The sequence below is a fragment of the Dermochelys coriacea genome, chromosome 2 (assembly GCF_009764565.3).
Source record: "Dermochelys coriacea isolate rDerCor1 chromosome 2, rDerCor1.pri.v4, whole genome shotgun sequence".
NCBI lineage: Eukaryota > Metazoa > Chordata > Testudines > Dermochelyidae > Dermochelys > Dermochelys coriacea.
In genome coordinates this window covers 231529162-231556006 of record NC_050069.1, presented here as the reverse complement: position 1 = coordinate 231556006, position 26845 = coordinate 231529162, and the positions used below count along the sequence as shown (strand labels likewise).

General features: G+C 39.5%; 1 protein-coding gene across 7 annotated transcripts in view; it reads right to left on the bottom strand.

Moving 5' to 3' along the window:
- Positions 1-23684, bottom strand: part of SLC39A12 (solute carrier family 39 member 12) — a 39791-nt gene extending 16107 nt beyond the window's left edge. For 6 of the 7 annotated variants that reach the window (XM_043509398.1, XM_043509399.1, XM_043509400.1 and 3 more), the window contains exons 1-7: positions 23510-23638; positions 22026-22359; positions 16712-16993; positions 13602-13809; positions 8814-9016; positions 3840-4011; positions 1251-1423 (exon numbers count right to left, since the gene is read on the bottom strand). In XM_043509398.1, coding sequence (XP_043365333.1) covers positions 1251-1423; positions 3840-4011; positions 8814-9016; positions 13602-13809; positions 16712-16993; positions 22026-22298 — 1311 coding nt within the window. In that variant the 5' untranslated portion in view covers positions 22299-22359; positions 23510-23638. Of the gene's footprint in view, positions 1-1250; positions 1424-3839; positions 4012-8813; positions 9017-13601; positions 13810-16711; positions 16994-22025; positions 22360-23509 lie in introns of all 7 variants that reach the window. The other variant, XM_038391068.2, reaches the window with a different exon arrangement.
- Between the last annotated feature and the right edge of the window lie 3161 nt (positions 23685-26845).

The window sequence follows — 26845 nt, the reverse complement described above, 5'->3', positions numbered from 1 at the left end:
TTGGAGCACAAATTCTACTGACTTTCAATGAGACTGGTGCTCCTAAATCCCTTTGGTGCTTTTGAAAATTTCTCCAGCTCTAGTTCCAGAAATATTACTGGTTTTGATTGTCTTTCCCATTTTTAGTTATATGGACTACCTCAAAGAACTTTTACTATTTCTTAAATCAGAATTAACATTTTAAGATGGAGAAGCATCAGAAGTGTGTTTTGTCCAACTTATCAAGTAAATGAAATTGTTAAACCCCCTTTTGTTAGAACCCTTCAGTTACTTATTTTGAGTTGTACAATGCAAAGAAAAAGCAGCAAAACCAAATGAATAACTAATCAAAGGCTTGTCTTTTCTTTTACATTGTCATGTATGTAAAATATATGTTGTAAATTTAAAGGAAAATCCTACCACTGAGGTGTTTTTATTGCAGTTCATAACAGCAGGGCCATATGTCTCTGAAAGCCCGTGGAACTTTAGAACAACTTGGGGCTGGGGCTGCTGATGCTCATGAAAATCTTTGAACAGCATTCTCCTAAATCAGTTTTCCTTACATGACCTGCCTTAAGCATATCTGGAGTGTACAGCTTGCATAAGGCCCTGTGTTTTCTGTGGGTTCTGTGCTACAGAACTCCGTTCCAACAACCCCGGGAGGGGAGGAAGGAGGCCTGGCAATACAGCCTCCCTGACTCCACCAGCTCAGAAAAGTCGCTGGCACCTGCCACTGACAAGAGATCACAAGCCAACTATCTACCATCCTGCTCCTGATTGTTCCCTAGCCCAGTTGAGTGTGTTACTGAAGCATTCCTGAGACCTTATCCATTGGCTTCACACAAAGCCCCACACAAACCTAGAGCTAGACCTGTCTTACCTGTTTATCATATATTTTCTGAGGACCCTCCACCCCCCATTTCTTTTAATTACTAAGTACAGTACCTATGTATTAAAACAGTACCTGTGTTTCTTCAGCATTCATCATTCTTTGGCTTCTGCTTCTTTATTTCCCAACCTGAAATCTCTTTCTGATTTTACAGAGCCCCTAGTGTAACTAGAATATTGGCCCTCTGGTTCTCAGATCTCATGGACGGCTTTATTTTTTAAAGATGAGAGCACCTGATCTCCTGTCAATCAGTGTTGTGGGAGAATCAAAGGAATGCAGCTTCACTAGATACACATTTCTTTATATTATTTATATATATATATATATATATATATATATATATATATATACTTCATTTTGAAAATACAAACAGGCATGTTACCTGTGGAATAAGATGTAGCAGAGCATCTCCAGAGAGGGTCCCAACAGCTAAACCCACAAATAGCTGTAAAATGAGTGTGTAGATTTCTTGACAGGAGCTGAAGAAAATGAGGGTTGTACCAAACATGGATCCAATAGTAATAAGTAAAACTGCAACAGTGCTGTAGCCATACTCTGAGGAAAAGGAATCAAAATAAAACCAAGTCCAGCTTTAACAATTCAGTGTCTAATTACTTGAGGCCCTATATTGTGAGCTGTGTGAATAAACAGGAGGGAAATTCTTGAGTTGTACCACATTTTCTTGCTATATATAAGGGACAGGCAGCATAACAGAAGGAAGAGGGGGTTCAAGGTCTGTAAAACATTAATTGCCCAAGGACCTGCCGGTAAATAGCCCAATCCACTGGATTTCATGCCTTAAAGAGATAAATATTCTCTTAGTAGACAGGTCATAGGCCTCCTGTAAACACACCATGCCTACTGTTCCAAATTGTATTTGTTGTGTAGTATGGACACACTTCCTTTAGGGATGCAATCAGGAGTGATAGCCTGCTTTTCCGAATTCAACAGAGTGATTGGGAGGTTACTCACATGTTTGTGCTTACATTTTCAAGCTGCTGTACAAAATGAACTAACTAATTCATACCACACCTTTCCCCCTTCTGAGGTAGGTAAGTCACAAGATGGGGAACGGACGCAAAGAAATTAAAGACAAACTATTCAAAGGGGTCCACTAATTTTTGGTGCATCAAGTTTTTTTTTCACGCATCAGGAGCTGTGAGTGCTCAGCACCTCAGATCCTGTGTAACACCAGTTACACACCCAAACACTACATTAGCAGACACTTTTGAAAACTTAGGCCTCAATGACTTACCCAAGACCAACCAGCAACTAACAGAAAAATCTGGGAATGAAACTCCCAGTCCTAGGTTCAGGTCATTAGTCTACTTTTATCTTATATCAGGTCATTTGCCTGTCTTCTCTTTTGGGAGACTCCCCAAATGTAGGCCTTAATCATGCAAAGAGACCTATGTGGTCATAAAGGCCTTCATCTTTCACACATGGTCTCTTTCACTCCAAAGAGATCTCCATTAGAGGAGGAAGGATGGTCTGGTGGTTCGGATGTTCTCCTGAGTTGTAAAAGATTCTTGTTCAATTCCCAGCTGTGTGAAAGACTTCCTGTGTGGCCATAGCAAGTCAGGTAGCCCCTCTGTGCCTTGGTATCCCAGCTGTAAAATGTGGATGGTAGTACTTCACTACCTCGTGGAGATGTTTTGAGGATAAATACTTGAAAGACTGTGAGACACTACAGTAACAGGGGCTTGAAGAAAATAAATAACTCTTTTTGGGGAGTCTCAGTACCTCTTGCTACTTTGTAGGTTCTTGTCTCCTTTGAGTACTAGTGGGATGTCCACAAACCTCCTTCCAGCCAATGAGCTACCATGTTGTTTAATCAATGCACGCTGACAGTACAAATGTGCAATGTGGAACTGTGGTTCAGTCCATTCCCATCAGCAGCCTAATTAATCCAGTTTAAGAACCTAAGAACGGCCGTACTGACTCAGATCAGCAGTCCATCTAGCCTGGTATCCTGTCTTCCGACAGCAGCCAGTGCCAGATGTTTTGAGGGAATGAACAGAATAGGGCCATTATTTAGTGAACTATTCCCTGTCATCCTGTCCTAGTTTCTGGCAATTAGAGCTTTAGGGACACCCACAGGATGGGGTTGCATCCTTGACCATCTTGACTAACAATTGTAGTTCAGTCTATCCCAGACAGATGACTGGCTGGAAGGATGCATGGGGAACATTTATTAGCCCCCAGTGGAGCTTACCAGATGAGTAAGGCACAATACAATAGACATAGGTACTGAGTGGATTGATATGTGCCCTGAGAAATTTTTCTAACTGATTTCTTTCTACAGGCTAAGGTGTGCAAAGCCTGGAGCTCATTTTTGCTGGGCACAGGACAATAGATGAGCCTGAAAAGCTGCTATTTTTATTTTCACAACAACATCTCACAAAAACCTTTACTTTTGCTGTGAAAATTTCACAGAGTGAAAATCAGCAACTTTCATACACATTTACTTTCTGGAGAGCATCTTAGCACCACTAATTCAGCACATCATGGTGTAAAATAACAGATGTTACAGCACTGAGGCCTGATTCATCATTGCAGTTTTAAGCCTCAGCATACCAGCTGAAACCAATAAAGTTATACCAGTGTAAAACTGGAGAAACATAGGGGCAAAGTAGGCCTCCGTCTCTACTACTGGGAGGGCCTCCCACGGCATGATAGCCATTATACCTACTGTCTGTATCTTTGACAAGCATCTAAGGAGGAAGAAAAATCAGCCCAAATGAAAGTTCTTTTGATAAGAGAGAGAAATAGCTACTGGGAGCTGGATCCCAGAACTTCTCATTGTATAGTACTGTGTAGCATGCACACTGTGAAATTCTTTAGTGTATAAACATCTGGGTGTTTTGTTTTTTAGTTACTAATGAATACAAAGGCTCCAGAAAGCTAAACTCCTGCAACCCTTCACCTGAATTAGCACAATGCAATACGGTACAATGACAACATAACTCACTTTCCAGAGTTGTTGGTGGCAGCTTTGTTTGCTTGGATTCTGTAAACTGACAAGAACAGCTCAGTAGTTGCTGAATGATCGCCGGGCTGATTTGCTTGAAATGTTCCTTAGAAATGGATGAAGGACTGTTTTGTAAAAATATCTTCACAAGCTCACTGGCAGAGAAGCAAGCCTATGTGGGAAAGAATATGTGGTTACTAAATATAGATACGAGTAACTGAGTCTGATGCTCAGGTTAAATGCGGATTTGCAGGACTTTTTAAATGACATGGAATCATGAACTTTAAAAAAAATGAAAAGTGGATCCCGAAGAAAAGTTGCATTTTCCATTTGTACTGTCCTGGTGAAATCTTTTAAAATAAAAGATAATGAAGTTTTTGTTTATTGATGAAAACCTTATACCTCATCTTCACTTCCACATTTCAATGGGCCAGAACCTCAGCTGCTGTGAGTCAGTGTAGTTTCCACGGAAGCCAGTTTACATCACCTGAGGGTCTGGCCCATTATCATATCTAAATATGTATATAGCATATTTCTCAATCAAGACTTTTTAGTGCTAAAACTATTACCAGCAGCTGGCATTCACTGCTATTGAGTATTCAAAGAGGGCATGTGCTAACTCTTTAAGAGGCAGTAGAAGTTAGGAAGCTGGATATTTGCAGTGAGGTCTATATTTGTGCTGTGTGTGTGTGTGTGTCCTTCTTAACATACAGGGCTAATGGAACTTATAAAGCCTTACTCAGAAGCTGGAATGAAGCTGGGCTCCTAACATCTGGTACGGTAGGGAGATAGCCCCTCCCTTTTTCCCCAGCCTGCCTTTACCCTCAAATGAGGGGAGGGCAGCAGGATCCCAGCAACAGTCTGAGACAAATTGGGAAGGCAGCTTTCCCAGATAGGTAGAAACAAGTGAGGCAGGAATGAAGACCTGCCCACTGTATGATTTATAGCTGGGTACTTTCAGATAGGTTACATGAATAAAATTGCAGCCTAATTAAACCACATCCATTACATCATGGCTTTCTACTTGCCTGTTTGGGACAAAGTTAGGAAGTTAACAGCCAGAGTTTGCGGTAGTATTGCAATGAAGTCTGTATTTGTGCTGCATATATGTGCCCTTCATAACACATAGAGCTAATTAAAATTATAAAGTTTTACTAGTTGAATCATAACATAGGTATATTAAGCATTGCATAGCATTGCATTACTAATACTTTTAGAAAACACCCTGTTGTTTTTATCTCCATTGAGTATTAGTGAGATAATCTAGTTTTGGTATTAAGATTTATTTTTAGGGGTATGTTTTAATACAGTGACTAAAGATTTTGCATTCTAATGCTCATTCATTACATGACAATAATAAGGATCAATTCAGGTACAACATGGATTTCCATACTGCTGCTTGAGTCAGTACTTTGTGTCAGGTTTCAGAGTAGCAGCCGTGTTAGTCTGTATTCGCAAAAAGAAAAGGAGTACTTGTGGCACCTTAGAGACTAACAAATTTATTAGAGCATAAGCTTTTGTGAGCTACAGCTCACTTCATCGGATGCATACTTTGTGTACTTTGTACTTTGTACTTTTTTTTGTACTTTGTGTGTGTATGTGGCAAGGAGGGAATTAGATGCTGCAGAAATGTTAATGTCACTCTTTTTATTTTGCAGAAGAACTGAACCAGTCCCCCCAGTATAATGTTAGGGAACAGCACCATTGACCAGATGAGACATTAAATGAAGGTCCTGATCATTTGTACTTATTAAAGTTCCCATGATATTTTTCATAAAAACATTGTTGCTAATTCCAGTATCTTGGCAAAATTCCAGCTCATGGAGTTGTATTCTGACTACATACATACACCCTGAATTGAAGAGGGTAAAGGTACTCTTCATTTCTTGTCCCCATTGCTGTGCACTATTAAATGCTTGTGCTTTTCACCCCAAAGGTGGCTGCATATCAGTAATGGTGAAATGATCTCTCTATATAAGGTTTATTAAAATTAAAATTTATAAGTTAAATTTATAAAACTATTTGGCTTCTTTTAGGAAGAAATTACCATGTAAATGAAAGAAGTTCTAGTTATTCTTCAGTAATATCAATAATGGAAGAAACCCTTCTATCCTTGCTCATCCCTTATCAAGGCAAAACTCTCTTTGGACTTTAGTGACAGTTTGAGTGAATAAAGGACTATCAATCCACCAATGAGTCCTGAGGACCCTTGTCTTCTAGGAGCACTGGTGGCCCTGCCAGCAGGAGAATACAGGAACTGCGCTATTGTGAACAGAGTTCTATCTTGTTTAGTTCTGTGACTCTGACAGTGGCCAGCACCAGCTGCTTCAGAGGTAGGTACAAGAAACCTTGTAGCAGGCAGTTCCGGCGTAACCTGTCTATGGGGAAATCTCCCATTTATTAGAAGTTGTCTTATGCCCTGAAGCACGAGGGTTTATATCCCTTCCAAATGAATGTAGGTGACTAGAACCTTTGCATCTTCTACCATAAACCCTGGCCCCTGTGTGCCTTTTAACATGAGGAGGAAAAGATAAGGGCCTTTGTTATTAATGAAAGAAATCTATATTGTCTTTGAGGGGAATAATACAGAAAAGTATAAATAGAGCTTACATTTTCTCTTATGAAACACCAGATAAATGCATGACTTTCCTTTCCCCTCACACAGATTTCTTTAATGAGAAGTCATACATTAACATATAGACATGAATTATATAGTTTTATGTGACCAAAATGTTATAGCTCTTATTAGTTCAGTTTACTATTTACTTAAGTTTTATATGCACTTTAAAAATCCTTGAAGACAAAGGTGATTTTTAAAAAGACTGCAGTGACCTACTTTTCTGGCATTATATATCAAAATATGAAGCTAATATCGGAAAAAACTAAATTACAGCCCTTAATTGAACTGGCAGAAGCAAGCAAGAAATCAGTCCATTTCTTACACGTAACAGCATCTGTTACTAATGGAACACAATGGCTATCTTAGGGACATGTGGAAAACAAAAGATAAAATTAGCAATAACATTTAAATACAAATTCTTCTAAAGGAATGATCTGTCAAGGAAAATGTAAATAGTTAGTAAGAAGAGAAATGGAATGAAAAATAGAAGCTAGATATCAGAAAAGGATGGCAAATCTCTTCTCTCCAAATGTATCTTTATAACCTTTCAAAGGCTACACAAAAATACTTTGGCTCTCAGCTTGACTGCTATGCCTGGAATAACTCCCTTGCATGCATAGCCTTTGATTCAAGGACAGTCTTGGAAGTTCAAGTTCAAAAAAGTTCTCAAAAGCGCTCAGTTTTGTAAATTATATTCCTTGTACTCCTGGCATCACTACTGGCCTATGACCTTCATTTAAAAGTTATTTTGGGGCCACATTTGCTTTAAACATCTACTTGGCTGATTGGCATTACTCTCCTTTGAAGTCCACCAGAATGAAAATAATTATACTGATGGGCTATGAATTCAAAATAAAAAAATAAAATCACTCAGCTAAACAACTGTCAGGATGGCACTGAATCAGAAGGCAATTGTGTCATCTTCATATCATAAAATGAATGCTAAATGAAAGCCAGTTGTACATCTTTTATTCACTCAAGAGAGGAAAACCACTTGGCTTCGAATACCACATTAAGCCTATAGGGGCTTTGCAGCTGTACTACAGCAGTAATGGCTACAGAGGCTCAGACTCCGTTTCCCAGATTGCCTGGGCTTCAGGCCAGAGACAGAACTGAAAAGGAACGCTACAAGAACCAATCAGAGACAAAGGGTTCTGTATGGAAATATTACTTTTGGTTTTGTTTGGAGACAGTGTAGTAGGGAAAGGAGCTACACAGGCAGGGAGGACCCTTTGACTCTCCACATTCCTCCCAAGGGAAGACTTTGGGATTTCTGGGACACTGAACAGTGTCATTTCAGTAGAGACCAGAAACCCGAAAGGCTGAGGAGAGTCAGGGCCAAGCTACCAAAAGCCAGTCTAACTGCACATTTGAATCTGGTCCAGAGAGCCACAAGGACAATCTTACCATCCTTGGTGTGAAGACTTTATTTAATTTGATATTGCATTTTAAGCCGGCCACCGATTTCAGTGCTGTACTGCCCACCGAAGACTGAACCTAAACTATTTGCCTAAGCAGGTGCTAGGAGGGAGCACAGTGCGGTTTTTATTGGCTATGAATGTTAGAAGGGGTATTTTGTTTCTGATATTTACATATCAAAGATTTATGAACTTGTTAAAACTTCCTAAATTAATTGTTCAAAAAATGTTAAGGTGGTAGAGTTTATGTATTGTTGTTTTTGTCTTTTATTATCCTACTCCTCTTTTCCGTTTTCTTCTTATTGGTTACCCATACCTAACAAAGCCCCAGTTACTGTTTATTATTCTGGAATTTGTGATAGCTATTTTATTTTATAGTGCTGTGACTAACATGCCTCTGTGTGAGTTGGGTGTTGGAATTTTCCCAACAAACAGGCCCTCTGTGTTCTTGGACTAGGAGATGTTTTCTTGAGTAGAGGTACCCGGTACACTTACAGGTGAACCCAGGAACCCCAGAGGAGAAAATGGAGAAGACTGCAACCATACCTCAGGACTAGGGTGACCAGATGTCCTGATTTTATAGGGGCAGTTGCGATTTTTGTGTCTTTTTCATATCTAGGCTCCTATTACCCCCCACCCCAGTCCTGATTTTTCATATTTGCTATCTGGTCACCCTACTCAGGACTGGATTACAAAGAAGAAGAAAAAAAGCCTACTTTATTAGATATGTCCTGGCTGCTTTGACTTGAGTCTAAAGCACAAAGGCCAGTCATATATACATATATATATATATGACTTTTAGAAATTCACAAAGTTCATAAATGTTACCTGTTGAAGTGATTTATTCTTTGTACTATTTATTTGCAAACCAATCTAAACTTTTGTCATTTACATCCAATTCTAACTGTTGGTAAGAATAGTAAAAAATAAATTAACCTGATCCCAATCAGCAGTGTTTTCATTAACTTCATGATAACCACTTATATATTCCCCATTCTTTTGTCTCGATGTGAATGGAATATTTAAATATCCAACATCTCTGAGTGTCATGCCATGACATCTTTCTTTGTGACTGTACATTTGTCCATTTGCGTTGCAGGTCCTTCCATCCCTCAGCATTCTTAGGAGTTGGTCTATTTCTAGGAATTTATTAGAAAATGTGGTGTTACCTCATTATAAACACAAATTAAAGAGAAAGATGAAACAACAATTGTTCAGAATGTCAAAATATAGCATATTCATAGATTCCAAGGCCAGAAGGGACCATTGTGATCATCTAGTTGGAGTTTCTGAATAACACAGGCCATAGAACTTTCCTCCAAAATTCCTAGAGTGTATATTTTAGAAAAGCACGCAATCTTATTTCAAAATTGTCAGTGATGGAGAGTCTAACACAACACTTGCTGAATTGTTCCAATTGTACCTTCCTATGCCAGATTGAAGAGCCCATTATCAAATATTTGTTCCCAATGTAGATACTTTTAGACTGCAATCAAGTCATCCCTTAACCTTCTCTTTGTTAAACCAAATAGATTGAACTCTTTGAGTCTAATCACTTTGAGGCATATTTTTCAACCCTTTAATTATTCTTGTAGCTCTTCTCTGAATCCTCTTCAATTGATCAACATCCTTCTTGAATTGTGGTACCAGAACTGGACACAGTTTTCCAGTAGTGGTCGCACCAGTGCCAATTACAGAGATAATATAATATCTCTGTTCCTATTCAAGATTCCCCTGTTTATATATACCAGGATTGCATTAGCCCCTTTGGCCACAGCATCACATTGGGAGTTTGTATTCAGCTCAAATCTTTTTCAGAGTCACTGCTTCTGGGATAGAGTCCACCATTCTGTAAGTAGGGCATACATTCTTTGTTCCCAGATATATACATTTATTTAGCCATATTAAAACACATATTGTTGCTTGTGCCCAGATTACCTAGCAATCCAGATTGCTCTGAACAAGTGACTTTTACCACTAACTCAATTTTTGTGTCATTTGCAGTCTTTGTCAGTGACAATTTTGTGGTTTCTTCCAGGTAATTGATAAAAATGTTAAATAGTGTAGTGCCAAGAATCAGTCCCTGTGGGCCCCCATTGGAAACACATCTGCTTGATGATGATTCCTCATTTACAATTACATTTTGAGATCTGTCAGTTAGCCAGTTTTTAATCCATTTGTTGTGTGCCATGTTAATTTTATGCATGCATTATTGTTGCAGTCATGTTGGTCCCAGGATATTAGAAAGACAAGGTAAGTGAGGTAATATCTCTGATTGGACCAACTTCTGTTGGTGAGAGGGACAAGCTGTCAAGCTTACACAGAGCCCTTTTTCAGATTTGAAAAAAGTACTCAGAGTGTCACACCTAATACAAGGTGGAACAGATTGTTTAGCGTAAGCAGTTACCACGTATTTCAAGGGATCATTCAAAGTGAAGGTCTGTCAAGAAGGAGGAAGGTGGGAGGCAGCTTGGGAGGCAGGGCAGAGGGGCTGTTAGTGGGTTATAGACTGTTGTAATAAGCCATAAATCCAGTGACTCTATTTACTCCATGATTTTCAGTGGCTAGCAGAGTTATGAATTGACGCTCCCAGGCTCATCATTTGAAGGTTTATGCAGATTTCTTTTGAGAGGGAGAACTGAGAGGTCAGATATAGAGTGAATGTTTTGTGAAAAGTGTTCACCCATAGGTGAGATAGAGTTTTTGTCTTATCATTTTCCTGTGTGAGTTCATTCAAGAGCATAATGATTGTCTGGTTTGACCAAATAGTTGTTATTGGGGCATTTAGTGCACTAGATGATAGGCATGTGTAGGAGCCATGGATCTTGAAAGTGTGTTGTTGGGGGTGTTGATCATCATGGCAGTGGAAATATGTCTACATATTTTGCATCAATAATTCTGGCAGGGTCTGATGCAGCTTTAAGTTGGTATCTCCCGGTCTTTGGGGAGTTTGTTTCTAATGATGAGCTTGGAGAGGCTCGTTTATTTTTGTAGCCCCCCTGCCCTGCGCTGCCTTTTCCCCCCTCCCTTTCCTTCCACCCTATGGCTGGAGGGCTGTTAACGGGCAACTTCACCTTGAACGGTCCCTTGAAATATGTTATGCTAAACAATCTGTTCCACCTTGTATTTAGCTGTGACATTCTGCGTATGGTTCCCAGCCCTGAAGAAGAGCTCTGTGTAAGCTTGAAAGTTTGTCTCTGACCAACAGAAGTTGGTCCAATTAAAATAGTGCCTCATATAAATTAATTTTTTAATAAAAAATGTTTTTGGTACCAACTCAAAACACCTTACAGAACTCTTAGTATTTTATCAACCAAACTTATAATCTCATCAAAAAAGATATCAAGTTAGTTTGACAGGATCTATTTTTCATAAATCTATACTAATATGCTTTAAATACATCACACTCCTTTAATTTTTTATCGAGTCCCATATTAGCCGCTCCATTATCTTCCCCAGGTCTTGCTGACAGGCCTATAATTATCTGGGTCTTTCCATTTACCCTTTAAAAAAATTGGCACAACATTAGCTTTCTTCCAGTCTTCTGGACTTCCCCAGTGCTGTAATATTGATTGAAAATCAGCATTGAGGATTTATTTAACAATACTTTTTTAATAACCTTTTTCTCTAGTAAATGTGAAGATCCCATCTTGACACTCTAGGGTATGAAGTCATCTATACAGTAAGCAGTTACTTCTCCACACTGCCACATTAATTTTATTACTAATTAATTAATTAGTTTTCCTCTTGACATCTCTAGGAGACAGGAAAGCAGTTCCACCCTTTGTGGCCATGTAATCATTCACAGCTCTGCCAAAATTATCAGCAAGGTACTGATAAATAGTGGCCATGATCCTGCAAGTTATTTATGTGGATGGATGCCATGGGCCTACATGGAATAACTTGCAGTATTGGGGTCATTGTGGTGATTTTTGTGAAATGGAGACTTGTCCATTAAGAACTGGGCTGAGCCCACCAATTAATTTCAGATAGGGTATTTAGCTACCAAACAGGTGTTAAGAATGTTTCTACATGATGGCAATACTTTGTTTTCTCACTTTCATTGTTATTTAGAACAATTATCCCCATCAGTGCTTGAAAAAAGAAATGTTGACCTTTTTCTTAAAGAAAAATGTATGCCAAGATTTCTATTTACTTCCTTTCTCTTGAGCAAAAATATTTTAGAAGTCAGCTAAAGCTTCTTTCTAAAAGTTGTCACTGTAATCAGCTTTATTTTCATTTTTCCCTATATGCTGCCAATTCTAGCCCTTTTTTTACAGTTTATATTTGAAATGTAAATATATTTAAAAGAGGAATGACAATGAGTTTAGGTTTAAAATATGCTGGCACTGTTCCAATCTGGTTAAAAATATCCTCTGGATTCTGGGTGAAATTTTGACTCCATTGAAGTCAACGGGAGTTTTGCCATTGACTTCAGTGGCCCCAATCTGGATTTTACTCTTGATAGCTACTTAAATAGTGCAGTGCCTCTCTGCATTCTAACTGGCTCTGTTCATTGTCATGAACCAATTATTTTATGAGTTCTACACTGACATTTTTTAAGGGAAAGTGTTTGTTACATAACCATGGTTAATGGGAGTGAGTGTGATCTATGAATTAGAGAACAGGCCTAAGAGTTAAGATGCTTGAATTCTTTTATGCACGCAGCATGTTTTTTGTGTTACTGTAGCTGGGCTCACTTCGCCCCTTGTGACTCAATAGACACATCATAGGGATATTAATACTTAGCTCACTGGTGCATCATACAGATTAATTAATGTTTTCAAGCACTTTGAGATCTTTGTAAAGAGCTACCATTAGTCAATGAACCACAGACAAGGAAAAGTAGGTGCCTAAAGTTAAGTTCTTAAAGACCTGGTAGGCGCTTAAATAAGTGGTTTGATTTTCAAAGGTGCTGAGCATCCTACAGCTCCCCAGTGAAGATAATGGAAGATGAATGAACAACACTGTTGAAAATGAGGCTACTTATTTAGATTACTTCATTTTCGGCCCTGTTAAAAAAAATCTTGGGCCTACTTATTTGTAGTTAAGTTTAGTTGCATCTGGCAAAAGATCTTTTAGAACTAAAGTGGAATTTCTATACCAAATGGACTTTACGTGTCCCATTCTCACTGGAGGTTGGTGATGTCAGAAAGTGGATAGGGAAAAATAATACATAAAGGAGCTATGAGTAAAGATCAGAAAACATCCAGTCAAGACAGGGTGAACAAAATTCATCTGCCTTGAGAAGCCCACTGTGTCCCAATCTACATCTACCTGATAAAATCTCCAGACATGGCTGTCCTAGGCAAACTGAGGTCACCTTTCTGAGTAGCAGCAGTGTTAGTCTGTATCCGCAAAAAGAAAAGGAGTACTTGTGGCACCTTAGAGACTAACAAATTTATTTGAGCATAAGCTATCATGAGCTATGATGTGAGCAGTAGCTCACGAAAGTTTTTGCTCAAATAAATTTGTTAGTCTCTAAGGTGCCACAAGTACTCCTTTTCTTTTTAAGGTCACCTTATATCTGATTATTATTATTTATTTTATAAGGCCCAAAATGATTTTGAAAATAAAGAAGGAGCTTGTCTCCCAGCCTTCTTCTTACATTTAGAAGAGTTCTACCTATCAAATACAAAAGATGAAACAGTGATTTAAACCCTGATTTAAGAAGTACCTAAAATGTACTGACACAAAAGGCAAACCTGAAATATACAGCCCTACCTGTTACTTGGAGTTCATTAGTGCTGTTTAGAGAACTGAAAATATATTTTATAAAGAATTCTGGGGTGGGTAAACTTGCTCTCCCAAGGCAGACTCCTTGGAGAGCCAAAGTAATGATTGTAGCAGCCAGGCGAGGAAGTGTATTTTCATCAGCACCGTCACTGTCCAATATGGCAGCTTCTTTCTCCAGAGCTCTTACATCAACACACTGCAAACAGAATAAAAATTTAGTTAAGCGGTTCTTGGTCACGAGTGTAAATCATAGAATCATAGAATATCAGGGTTGGAAGGGACCTTAGGAGGTCATCTAGTCCAACCCCCTGCTCAAAGCAGGACCAATCCCCAACTAAATCATCCCAGCCAGGGCTTTGTCAAGCCTGACCTTAAAAAAACCTCTAAGGAAGGAGGTTCCACCAACTCCCTAGGTAACCCATTCCAGTGCTTCACCACCCTTCTAGTGAAAAAGTTTTTCCTAATATCCAACCTAGACCTTCCCCACTGCAACTTGAGATTGTTACTCCTTGTTCTGTCAATCATCAGATAGGCAAAAAAAGAAGAAAGAGAACACAGTATTGCAGAAGCCCAGGGCGGATATGTTGTTAGGACAGAGTGTATAATCAACAGTGTGAAAAGTAGAAGAGACTCAAGGAGAATGAGAATGGAATACAGGACCTGAGATTATGCTATGAAGCGGTGGTTAGAGACCAACATGAGATCCGTTTCAATCACATAATGGGGAGGAAGCCAGTTTGGGAAGGAGGGAAAAACTTGAGGCAGCAGTTAAAAACATCACATTCAATTAGCTACTTCAAGTTATTTTTATTTATTGTTGTTTTCATGCCATTTCTGTGTAATTTTTTTCTCCAAGATTTTTGCTGCCTAGAGTGTGGCCAGTACAATCCCCAAAAGTGGCAGAAGAGAAGTGGATGTTGTGGTTAAGGCACTGGACTGCAACACTGTAGATCTAGATTTAATTCCCAGCTCTGCCACAGCTTTCAGGTATACCCTTGGGCAATTCCCCTAATACCATTGTGTTTCAGCTCCCCATCTATAGAATGGGGTGATAACATTCACTTTCTCTGACATTGTGTCTCTCTTATATATTACACTGCAGCCTCTTTGGTGCAGAGACTGTTTCTTACAGTACATGTGTATAGTGCCTTGCACAGTGAGGCCCTGATTTTGGCCTAGGGCTGCTAAGTTAAAGTAATACGAAGAAGAAAAAGAAGAAAAAGTATGAAATCAATTTTAAGAAATTGATTTCCAATGAATGGATACCCACTTGGGTGCCTATGTCTCCATGTCCATTTAGTTCAGCTGCACATGTACCTATCACAGGTGCATGAGTAAAAGTGTACTTAGCCATCAAAATATCCCAGTAATTGCATGTGTCATTGCAGTAGAGGTGTGCACAAACATAGTTCTGCAAATGTGTGAGTATTTTTGTGCACGAAGCTCAGGTCTTCATGTTCAGCTGTGAATGAGAGACCTTTAAGGCCAGATTTTCATTTTGCCTTAAATGTGTTGCTGCCACATAAGTGCTCCATTCTGAGTGGCTTGTCCGTTTTACGTAGACAGCTGCCATAGACACATCCACATGTGACCCCCACCTTGGCTAGTGGCTAGCTGGCTAATTATTCATTTATTAATTATTATTATTATTCTTTATTTGTATCTTCATAGCACTTAGGAGCCCCAATTCTGAACCTGGACCCCACTGTGCACCATGAAGAAAAGCAAGTATTTCTAATGTCAAATTCACTGCCAATATATCTCCATACAAGCTGAAAACTTTTCTTTCTGACCAAATTGAATATATTAGCTGCTATGGTGAGAAGGAAACAAGTTTTATACAATCATAACATTTAAAAACTGACCAAAATGGTTTTCTTCCCCTGGATCACCTACCCTTTCTCCTAGCCACAGATGTCATGATTCAAAGCATTAGATAGGCTATAATTATTTCACTACCTTTAACAAAGAGTCTCCCCAGTCTCCTCTCTGTGAACGATGAAATCACAGACACTAAACAGACATACTGAGTGCACTGCCAGTGTAAACAAATAGACCACACTGAAAAGCGCTATATGGATTGTTACTCCACGTTGACATGCCAAATACCCACTGATTCCTCTTTATAACTGCCGAGATACTCTTTGAGTTCCTGAAAATCTGCACTTTCAGTGAGACTTACTAGTCAATGAATAATTTATGACAGGAAAAGATTACGCAAAGCACATTAAGAGAAAGAGGAGTGGAAGACTTTCTGTTTTATGCTGCATAGCTAGTGACTTCTAGCAATCTTCCATTTGCCTTGATTGCTGCTACCACTGTGCGGTGTAAATTAAAGAGCCATGAGATGGAAAAGAAAAGAAGAATTAGAGAGTCAGGACCAGACTAGGACAGAGTTGTGTAGCATCCAAAGGTGATGAACTTTTCACAACAGGTCAATATATATTATGACAACTCTCTAACCTTGAAAATCTGGTAAGTGGTTTTGATTACTGTACATTGTAAGGAGAATAGATTATTTAGATTGTAAACTTTTGGGGGCAGGGACTGTCTATCATTCTATGTTTGTACAGCGCCTGGCACAATGGAGCCCTATTCTTGGTTGGTCCCTAGGCACTGACATAAATAAATAGCAATAAATACTAGGTGAGTTATATCTGCTGTGTATTTCCTGATTTTAAAAGGATGTTTACAGCTAAATATAATGAATACATTATTTGCCACTCCTAATGTAAGTTTAGTCTTCTTTGGATGACTCTTTCTGCTGGAGGAACTGACTATGGCAGGTAGATTAGCTTCAGATGTATCTGGCATTTCAAAGGAACAGCCACATCTTTGGGCAGATTCCCTGCTACATCCAGTATCTGATGGATGTAGTACAGTGAAGGACCAGCAGAGAACTGGTTACAGAAACTTGATTCTATTCTCCATCCCCAGCTCCAGTGCAGGCTAGATCAGCCAAGGGGCTGCTCTAATTTGTCCCAAGTGGGTATGGTCCTCTAGGGACCACATTTTTTGACTGCAATTTCATGGCAGAACTAGGTTTTAGCCTTTAGATCTTTGGTAAGTGTTTTGGAGTGTTGGGGGTATGTGTTTACCTGGCTTTCAGGAGTTTTAAAATGTTGCCTTATTGCAGCCAAAATGTCTTCAGTTTCATTCCTTGAGAAATAATAGCAGTCTTCATCACGCCTTAAACTGAGCATGCTGTGTAGGTAAAATTTATAATCCTTTTTACTCAGAATGAGCTCTGAAGAACAGATGTCTCTTTGATGAATAATATAGTAGAGAAGAATGAGGGAAATTCTCTGGAATATTTCTTCACTGAGATAGTCTTCAAAATCTCCACCAGCTATTAATAACAAAGCATCTGGTTCAAGGCACTGCGAATAATTAAAACAAATGGAAATTAGTTTCAAATTATATGTCACTACTAATCCACTGAAAATAGGATTAGAGAACAGAGTAGGAGAATTGAACTTCATGTCTAAGAGACTGGTCTTGAGGCTGCACAGATGCAAAGTGGGGTGTGTATAAGGTAAAATGTGATGAGCAATAGGGACAGCAGGGAAAGCACATGGAAATCCAATCTTGCAGTAATGAGGGCTACTGCATGGCTGACAAATCACTCTCTGTGCTCCCTTTCATAAACCATGCCCTCTTGTGAGCAAGGGGGCAGATGCCCAAAGGATTTGAGACTTACTCCCACTCACGGCCTGATCCAAAGACTGTTGTAGTCCATGTAAAGACCCCCGTTGACATCACTAGGCATTAATTGTGGCCCTCAGTGCAGAGGACTACAGCTCGTGTTTAACCTTATCTTAACTGCTGCAAGGCCTCCATTTGCACTTGTGCGGGTTTGCAGAATGAAGGCCAGAAAAAGCCAAATTTGGACCTCAGTTATATCAGTGTGAGGCAGTGGTTCTCAACCTTTTTTGGCGTCAGGATCCATTTGTAAACATTGATGGCCTGTCACGACCCAATAAATAGGCCAAGGATGGGGGTTGGGTCCTGCTCCAGAGGGTTGTGGGGAGGTGGGATGGCCTGTTGCAACCTAGTAAATAGGCCGTGTGGGGTGGTAGTGGGAAGTCCTGGAAAAGGCTAGGCCCTGTGGGGCTGGCTGGGCTCAGCTTGGCTCCCCACTCCAGACGTTTCATCCTGTGGTGCTGCAGCCCCTGATGAGGAGCCAGCTGGGCCAAATCTGTCTGAGTAGTGTTGCGACCTGGTTCACTCACTCAAATTGGCCCTGGTCAGTTCCCCCATCATCATGATGGAGGGGTAGTAGGAATAAACCTGATTGGCACTGTAACCCCAGAGGTCACAATGCCTGGAGCTGTGCACTGAGCCTAGCAAGCCCCATGGAACTGGACCCACAGGAGCCTGCCACATGACCCTTTGAAACATTCTTGTGACCCAACTTTGGGTCATGACCCATAGGTTGAAAAATCCCAGTGTAAGTGATAGAATCATACAAAGCATAGAAATGTAGTGCTGGAAGGAGCCGCAAGAAGTCATCTAGATCAATGGTTCTCAAAGCCGGTCCGCCGCTTGTTCAGGGAAAGCTCCTGGTGGGCTGGACTGGTTTGTTTACCTGCCGCGTCTGCAGGTTCGGCTGATCATGGCTCCCACTAGCCACGGTTCGCCGCTCCAGGCCAATGGGGGCTGCGGGAAGCGGCGTGGCTGCCCTTCCCACAGCCCCCATTGGCCTGGAGCTGTGAACTGCAGCCAGTGGGAGCTGCGATCAGCCGAACCTGCGGATGCAGCAGGTAAACAAACCAGTCCGGCCTGCCAGGGGCTTTCCCTGAACAAGCGGCAGACCGGCTTTGAGAACCACTGATCTAGATCATATCCCAGTCAAAGGAAACACTAGAGTTACTCCAAATTTACAAACTAATGGAGCAGAATTGGGCTCTATATCTTTAGAGCTGTATTTATTTATATTTATTAATTGTGCTATCAGAAAATTTGGTCAGCACAAAGCCTATGCATCAATTAAGTTGTCAGAATGGGACTCAAGAGAGACAGAAGTCATGCATGGGTCTGTGCTGCTCTCTACACAGGGGTGAATTCCCCCCCTTAGGGCAGGTATAATATTTTAAAAACAAAATAGCTCAATGCCAATAAGGCACCACCTCTCCTCACACTCAAACCCCTTCCAATATCACCTCAGGCAAAAGGCTTTATGAGCAGATAGGCTTTAGAAAACCAGCAAGTGCTCTCAGACTAGGGTAAATGGGTGAGCAAGTTCCAGAACAGAAAGCCCCTTCCTGAAAGTATCCTGTCCCTGTTGTGATTTGTAGGCCATATCAGTTGGTCCCATTTGAAGGATGCTGATAGCTCCCTCCTGTTTAAATCCAAGAGTAGCTTGAGCACTTGAGTTGATCTCCACTATCATGGCAGATCACAAGGACTATAAAAAGGGGTGATGGAACAATTTTCATAGTAGGAGTGCTGAGAGCCATTAAATCCTGAAAATAATGGAAACCACTTCAAGCCAGGAGGTGTGGCAGTACCCCTAGTTCCAGTACCTATGACTGTAAGGTAGACAGAAGCACCTAAATCATAGTCACTAGGCAAGATTCACCAACACACATCAGCTATTTTGCCCCATTCCAATTATTCAAAGTAGCCAGAAAACCTCGTTTACTGGGTTAACTATGTTTATGGCTACAGACATTGTGTACTGGTGTATCTTGAATGTTTACCCCCAAAAAACTTGAATCAAATGCAGATTATGGAGCTCAGGTTTCATATGCTCCCTCAACTGTAAGCAAGTGAGTGAGTTGACACATTTTAATAGAAATATTCCCAACCTAAATCCACACCAAGAGGAATGTTAGAAAAGGTTATGCACTGTGGGTGCCAATAGCCAAATTAAACATTCACACTGGTGAGTAAATTAGATTAGGATCTAGCCCCTGTGTCCTATCTAACATGGCTATCAACCTCTACAATACTAGCCTTTACTAACTGACCCTCAGAATCCATGGCCATGTGCTTGATGCTCCTTAAGCAGCATCTGGCATTACTCTATCTCCCAAGTGTACAAAGAAGGCATGCCTTCTTCTGTACTGATGACATGTATTAACATGACTGTCTTTGTGTATTATTGTTTTGGACTAGGAGGAATACATTTAATTCTTCTAGCTCATTTCCCTAAAGGTCTCATGTTAAGCCAATCTATCCTTTTAAATTTATCCAGTGGGCAATAAGACACACATACTGTATGGGGTGGAGGCTTTTCAGAGATTTCTATAATTACACTCCAAGGTCTAGTAAGGATAACTTGAAGTCACTAAGGTTGTTGGCGCTGACAAGCAAGAAATTTGAAAAGGAAATTGTTACTGGGAGGGCAGCAGGTGCACTGAAAGAGTTGCTGTTATTGGAGAACATGTGGGATCCTCCACTGGGAGTACTTAAAGAAGGTGTCAGGGGAATATAGATTGATTCATCACTAGTTATTTTGCTGTTATGAACATGTTAGAGTCACAAATACCTGAATGATCTTACTTTCAGAATGCTTATTTTCTAAAACAAACAAGTCCCTTTCTGAATATGGGAGGAGCATGTTTTTTACTGAACTCCCTGTTTTGTAATTATTATTAGTAAGGATTTCATCAATACAGAAGAAGGCATGCCTTTTTATGCACACTTGGGAGATAGAGTAATGCCAGATACTGCTTAAGGAGCATGAAGCACATTGCCGTGGATTTGGAGGATCAATTAGTAAAGAAAAAGAAATGGTATAATAAAGGTATAGGACTTCAGGGCAATGATTTAAATGCAGGATGGAGTCTTGTTTGCAAATTAAATAGTCTGAAAAAGCAACGGTTTGTGATGGCTGGGATCCAAGATTCAGAAGAGAAATGTGAATCTCATTGATCCATTTTTTGGTTTTGTTGGTGGGGAGGAGGGATCTGGGGCTTCCCTACCCCCACTGTTTGGGAAGTTAGCTCCAATGCCAAGGAGGAGGGATAATTTCTGATTCTAAAGACTGCAGATGTTTCAAGAACAATTGCTGTCATGAGTTTTCCTCCATTTTGGGTTCTGGTTAGCTCATCTTGCAGGATTTCAAGCTTATAAAAAAGCCACTGTACTGCATGGACCTTGCTATTTGCCCAGGCTAGCCCAGCAAAAACCATGAGAGGGGTTCAGAAAATCTCTCCTTTGCCATCATCCCTGCACTTTCAATAAATAGGTCACAAACACAAGGAAAACCTTGGCCCATAATGGAAGAATTCCTAGGAAGTTCCCACTCCTCTATGCAGGAATAACCCCTGTAGGAAAGCATGGAGCCCTACATTATTTACCAATGATCATTCACAATGGGGCAGTTATGAAAAATGTCAGCATTTGTTACTATGACTATTTAAATGAGTAGGTGCTCTACAACAGAGGACTGAAATCTCCTCTCCAACACATTGGTCCTGTTGAGTACAGGGAGCATTTTACTTTCACAGTAAATGTCTGCTTTTCCTCATCATTAGCCTTTACCACCTGCTGCTTCTTGATTCTGACATGAAGCCACATGACTCTCTGTATAATTCCCTGCTGTTAGAGGTAAACCAGACCTAGAACAAGATGGATTAATATTAATTGGAGCCAGAATCCATCAACTTTTGGGGGGGTCCCAATCCAAACTTGGAGCATCTTCCAAATCTACATTTCCTTCCATCTGGGCCCTCGACCACAGCAAAGTCTCCATCCTACCTGAATCTGGCATCCTATTCCCCTTTTTCTTCCATGGTCAAACCAGTGGGAAGAAATAGCCCAGTCAGTAGTCTGAATGTACTAGCAGATTGAGCCCCCACATGGAGCTGTGATTCTAAACATTTGAATACCCTGGAATTCTTCCAATCCCAGATTCTGGATTTGCAGTGTCATTTATCTGCTCTTGATCTACCTTGACCAGAACCATTTTTCCAAAACCACCCCTAAACCTTGCAGACTTGGGAGAAATGGCATATGGATCTGAACAATCCACAGATTGGGTTTGAGTTTTACAAAATAACAACCAGAATGATGACATTTTACAAAAGCATTCCTATTTCTGCCCCTCCATCTCTAACTACAATGGAAATTTCTTTTTATGTTTCAAATTCAAGCTAATGACATAACTGTAGGATGAAGTAAAGAGAAAAACCTTAGTCTGAAAATAAATATCTGAAATATCTGGCAATAAGCGAAAGATAAATTGATTAAGTTTTAAGATGTATTTGAAGTATTGGGGGGCCTTCTTTACAAGAATAAATAAGCAATATAAATCATTAGCATTTAAACAATTGTAGCCGTTCATTTTTTTTTTAAAGAATGAATGTCGTGTGTGCCCATGATGTACATTAGGATGGTTTCACCCAAATAAATGATTTCAGAACTCATCTTTTAAATGTACCCTTCATTAATTGACACACTAACCAGATTACAATCCTCCTGCATCCCATAAATCCACTGTGGACATTCAGCTCTCTCCAGTAACATTTTGATCAGTTTTCTTGACTGATTCTTGTGGAGCTCAGTGTAGTTGTCAGCTGAGAGAATGCGTAAAACTTCCGTCAGATAGCCTTGGCTGGGAGCATAGTTGCTTTCCTGCTTGTGCTCTTTCCCAGGCTGTGCTTCTGCAGTGACCACACCAAATATGAAAGCTGAACATGCCATCCAAAAAGCTGGATGCTTGGTCAGAAAACACATTTTCTCTTCTTCCTGTTGAGAGTTGAATGGTAGTTTGTAGTTCACAGCTTAAAGTTGAACCCTGAGGAATTTGTATGGTAAAGAAAAACAAAAACCATTTAATTAGAGTGACTGCAATATGTTTGAAAGGATTTATTAATTGGCTAAGCTGATTTGCAGTGACAAGCTGTTTCTGAACAACAGGGAGTATGTAGGGACTTTACAGCCTGAAACAGCAGGAAACAAAGATGACAGTGGCCTTAAAAATTCTGTAGAATTACTGATAAGTGGTTAAATCGGACTGCCCTTCCTTCTCATTAAAAGTTTTGAGTATAATACACATTTTTCATTTCCTTGTTATGTTACTATATTTGATCATAATCTCCTTTAATAAGTACAGGAACAAATATAATTGCTTTCTCTTTTACTCCATTAGGAAACAGATTCCCAAGGGCTAGTAGATGTACTTGTATATGAAGAGCAAATAAAGCATTGTGCAGGAATTCTGATATAAATGTTCAGTAGTACTGATGCCAAGCAATGACTTACAGTGGTTTTCATCTTCATTAATTAACATTAGCTATAAAGCAGGGGGGAAAACAAACCCAAAACATTTTAACAGGAAATTAATGATGCTTTATGGTCAGAGGAAAGAGCTGCAAAATTGCCATAATTATGTAATCATACAACTTGAAAAATGTAGAAATGTCCCCAAAGTAACTAGTTCTCATTTTTAATAATCCTAGATGCAAAGATAGTGTTCCAGACAGTAAAAGCAAACCATCCTAGCCAAATCTTTCCTAACGTGCTGTAGGATCTGTCCTTACTGTAATCCATCTTGATATAGGAGCATGCCAGTTGTAAAGGAGTTTAACTTTTGTTTTGCAATAAGGAGTTTTCCCTTTACTGAGGAGCAGACCTTTGGAAATATATATACATATATTAAATAGCCACATGCAACATCTGCTTCTTTTCACTGTAAAATTATACAGATCTGATTTCCCTTTTTAAAATGCTGTGCAAATAGATTGCTAAAGTAGAGTATACTAAAAACTTTTGCTGAGTTATAACTTGGCATGCATTCAGATAAAAGTTAGCATGGTATAGCACACTCTGAAAGGTTTTGAAGTTTCAAAATTTATTTTAGCTTTAAGTTAACATTTAGAAATAGGTTAGCATTTAAAAACATCACAGTTATAGGGACACAACCATTTCTAACACCATGCTCTTACCTTCAGCAGAAAAAAATGAATGATTGTGTATCTCTAGCTTTGTGGCCTTTTGAATCCCCAAAAGTATTTAGTTGCTGGAAAGTCTGATGTTTTTAAAATTCCTTGATGGTGCTCTGGAAGCTGGAGAGGATTAGTTTATTGCTGCCTTGAAAAGTTTTCAGTTGCTATGGAGAGAGCTGTTCTTAAGGTAACAATGGAGGTGGATAGGAATTAGTACATGTTCTTCTTGGCAGGTTTTAGGCATCACATTATTGAGTGTATTTAGCTAATTATTTTGGTAGTTATCATTTTATGTAAACATTCCCTAATTAACATCAGCAGATGGCAGGATATATGGTATCTGCTTGACAATGTTCCTTATAGTAGATAATACACATGAGAACACCAGTTTCTCTACATTATTAAAATATATAAGCAGTTTTAGAACATCTGAAGAAAACCTGAATTTCTGTTTTAACTGAAATCTTTGCTCTGGGCACAAATGTGAAATCAGAGTAGAAATATTTTCTGGCACCTCTGTAGAAACTCACATTTTTTCTTAAAGGGACACTCTCCATGGAGACTTGGCCCCACACACAGTCTTTGGTAAAATAAACAAAATCAGAGAGCATCAAAACTCTCACCTGCACCAAACTTGAATCGCTGGGCTTGGTGCAGATGGTGAACGGGAAAAAAGGCCAAGGAAACCCTCCCTGTCATCTTACGTTGCTCTATGGCTGAAACTGCAATCTTCCAGTTTCAGTAGCCCAAGTCATTCCTGTGTCCCTGCACTAGAAAGGGGTGAGAGAAGTCAATGACTAATGGATCTTCACAGGGGCAGAGCTACTAAGCTCATCCTTGTCCTATCTCCCAAACCTGCCGTGTGGGGATGCAGAATGAGCGATGCTCCCTGAGTAGGGTCCCCAAAGCCTTTGGAGAAGGAGGCTGAATTTAACTTAATATGAACAGAAACGTTACCATAAATAGTGATAAGCATATGTTTTTAAATGCAAACCCTCTCCTACACAAAGACAATTCTATTCTATTCTATATTGGTTCTTATATTGTGCTTATCACTATAATATCTGAGCAGCTAACAACAGCACTGTGATAGTTCCTGAGTACCTGCAAGTGAAAGCAACTATAAACAAAAGTGAAACTGGCCAATTGAACCTGAATGAAAAGCAAAATATAAACAAACCACTTCAATAAGATAAAGTAATGGCAAACAAGAGCATGCACAAATACTTGTGTGCTCACTAGACATTTTAATATTTTAAAAGCAGACCTAATTGTTAGTTATTTAAATGCAAAGATATCTGACATTTTTATTGAAGTACATTTTATTTTAAGCTTGATAAATCACAAAAGCGTGAACAGATTTATACCAAACACCCACAAACACTCATTGGTATGCTCAGAACAAATGGAAATTTCAACCCAAAGAGATTTTTTTCAGAAATGTATAAGTAACTGAAAAAAAGGATTCACAATTTTAAGTGCTTCCTCTACCTTCAGTGCTTTCCTACAGCTTCATCACTATGATGCTCCATTTAGGAAACTACTCCACTTAGGAAGGAACAATCAGTTGCACACATACAAATTGGGAAATGACTGCCTAGGAGTGAGTACTTCGGAAAGGGATCTGGGGGTCATAGTGGACCACAAGATAAATATGAGTCAACAGTATAATGCTGTTGCAAAAAAAAAAAAGCGAACATCATTCTGGGGTGTATTAGCAGGACTGTTGTAAGCAAGACACAAGAAGCAATTCTTCCGCTCTACTCCACTCTGATTAGGCCTCAACTGGAGTATAGTGTCCAGTTCTGGGCACCACATTTCAGGAAAGATATGGACAAATTGGAGAGAGTCCAGAGAAGAGCAACAAAAATGATTAAAGATCTAGGAAACATGACCTCTGAGGGAAGATTGAAAAAATTGGGTTTGTTTAGTCTGGAAAAGAGAAGACAGAGAGGGGACATGATAACAGTTTTCAAGTATGTAGAAGGTTATTACAAGGAGGAGGAGGAAGAAAAATTGTTTTTCTTAAACATTGAGGATAGGACAAGAAGCAATGGGCTTAAATTGCAGCAAGGGAGGTTTAGATTGGACATTAGGAAAAACTTCCTAACTGTCAAGGTGATTAAGCACTGGAATAAATTGCTTAGGGAGGCTGTGAAACCTCCATCATTGGAGATTTTTAAGAGCAGGTTAGACAAACACCTGTCAGGGATGGTCTAGATAATACATAGTCCTGCCATGAGTGCAGGAGACTAGACTAGATGACTTCTCAAGGTCCCTTCCAATTCGATGATTCTATGATTATATGCTATGACAAGATAACAAGTAAATAGCCTGCATAATTTAATATTGGGAATGGCTCACATGGAGAGTAAACATGGAAAAGGTGTCAAATTTGTCCATAGAAATCTCAATGATTTCAGATGTTCTGAACATATTTTAAAAACTAAAATTGAGAATGTGTTTTGTCCAGATAAGCGTGTACACACAAAGGGTGATTTTTTTAAACTCTTTCAGAGAAGCCAGTATTTTTAGAGGATAGATCTGACAAACTATAACAGCAGAGAGGTGTTGAAAGGAGATGTGGAGAAAGATATTGGTAATATATTATATTAACATTTGCATTGTAGTAGTTAGGCTACTAAGACTAAATTTACTGTATGTTAAAGAGCAATGGATAATAAATGTTATAGGCAATGGAGACTGGGATTTTCAAAGGAACAGTCAACTCTTATTGCAAGTCATACTGCTTATTAAATGACTTTTGCACTAGTATTGTGGCAATGTCACTTGTGGATCAAATTAATATTGTACTGAGCTTCCCTGTCCACTCTGATGCCAGTCTCTGCCACTCAATCACTCATTTCTCCCCACAGTTTCTTTGTGCTGTCTACCACCCCACTCTGTGCACATACAATGTCTTCGGTGAACTAGACTGTAAAACCACTACTGTCTCTTCCTTCAAATCTCTCATTAAGGCCCACTACCAACATAATGCCTACTGGAAAGTGCCAACTGATAACAATGGGCAGGAACCACCTCTTGCATGTGTTTTAAACCCAATTTGATAGGGACCCTGGGCACTATGGCAAATACATATAAATTAGTGAATCTGTAGCTAATGTAGGATAGTGCTATGGGTGGCAGAGAGCTTTCAGGTCACCTTTATAATTTATTTTAGAGAAGGAAATTTTGTTGCCTAATTGATTGTACTTTAGCACAATTGTTCTTAAATTAGGTCTGGCAGAACTGCAATGGATGTTGCCTTTTTTTTTTTTTGTAATAGCTAACCCTGCCAGCCTTCCAAACTCTTTTAGTTTCTTAAATGGGTTCCTT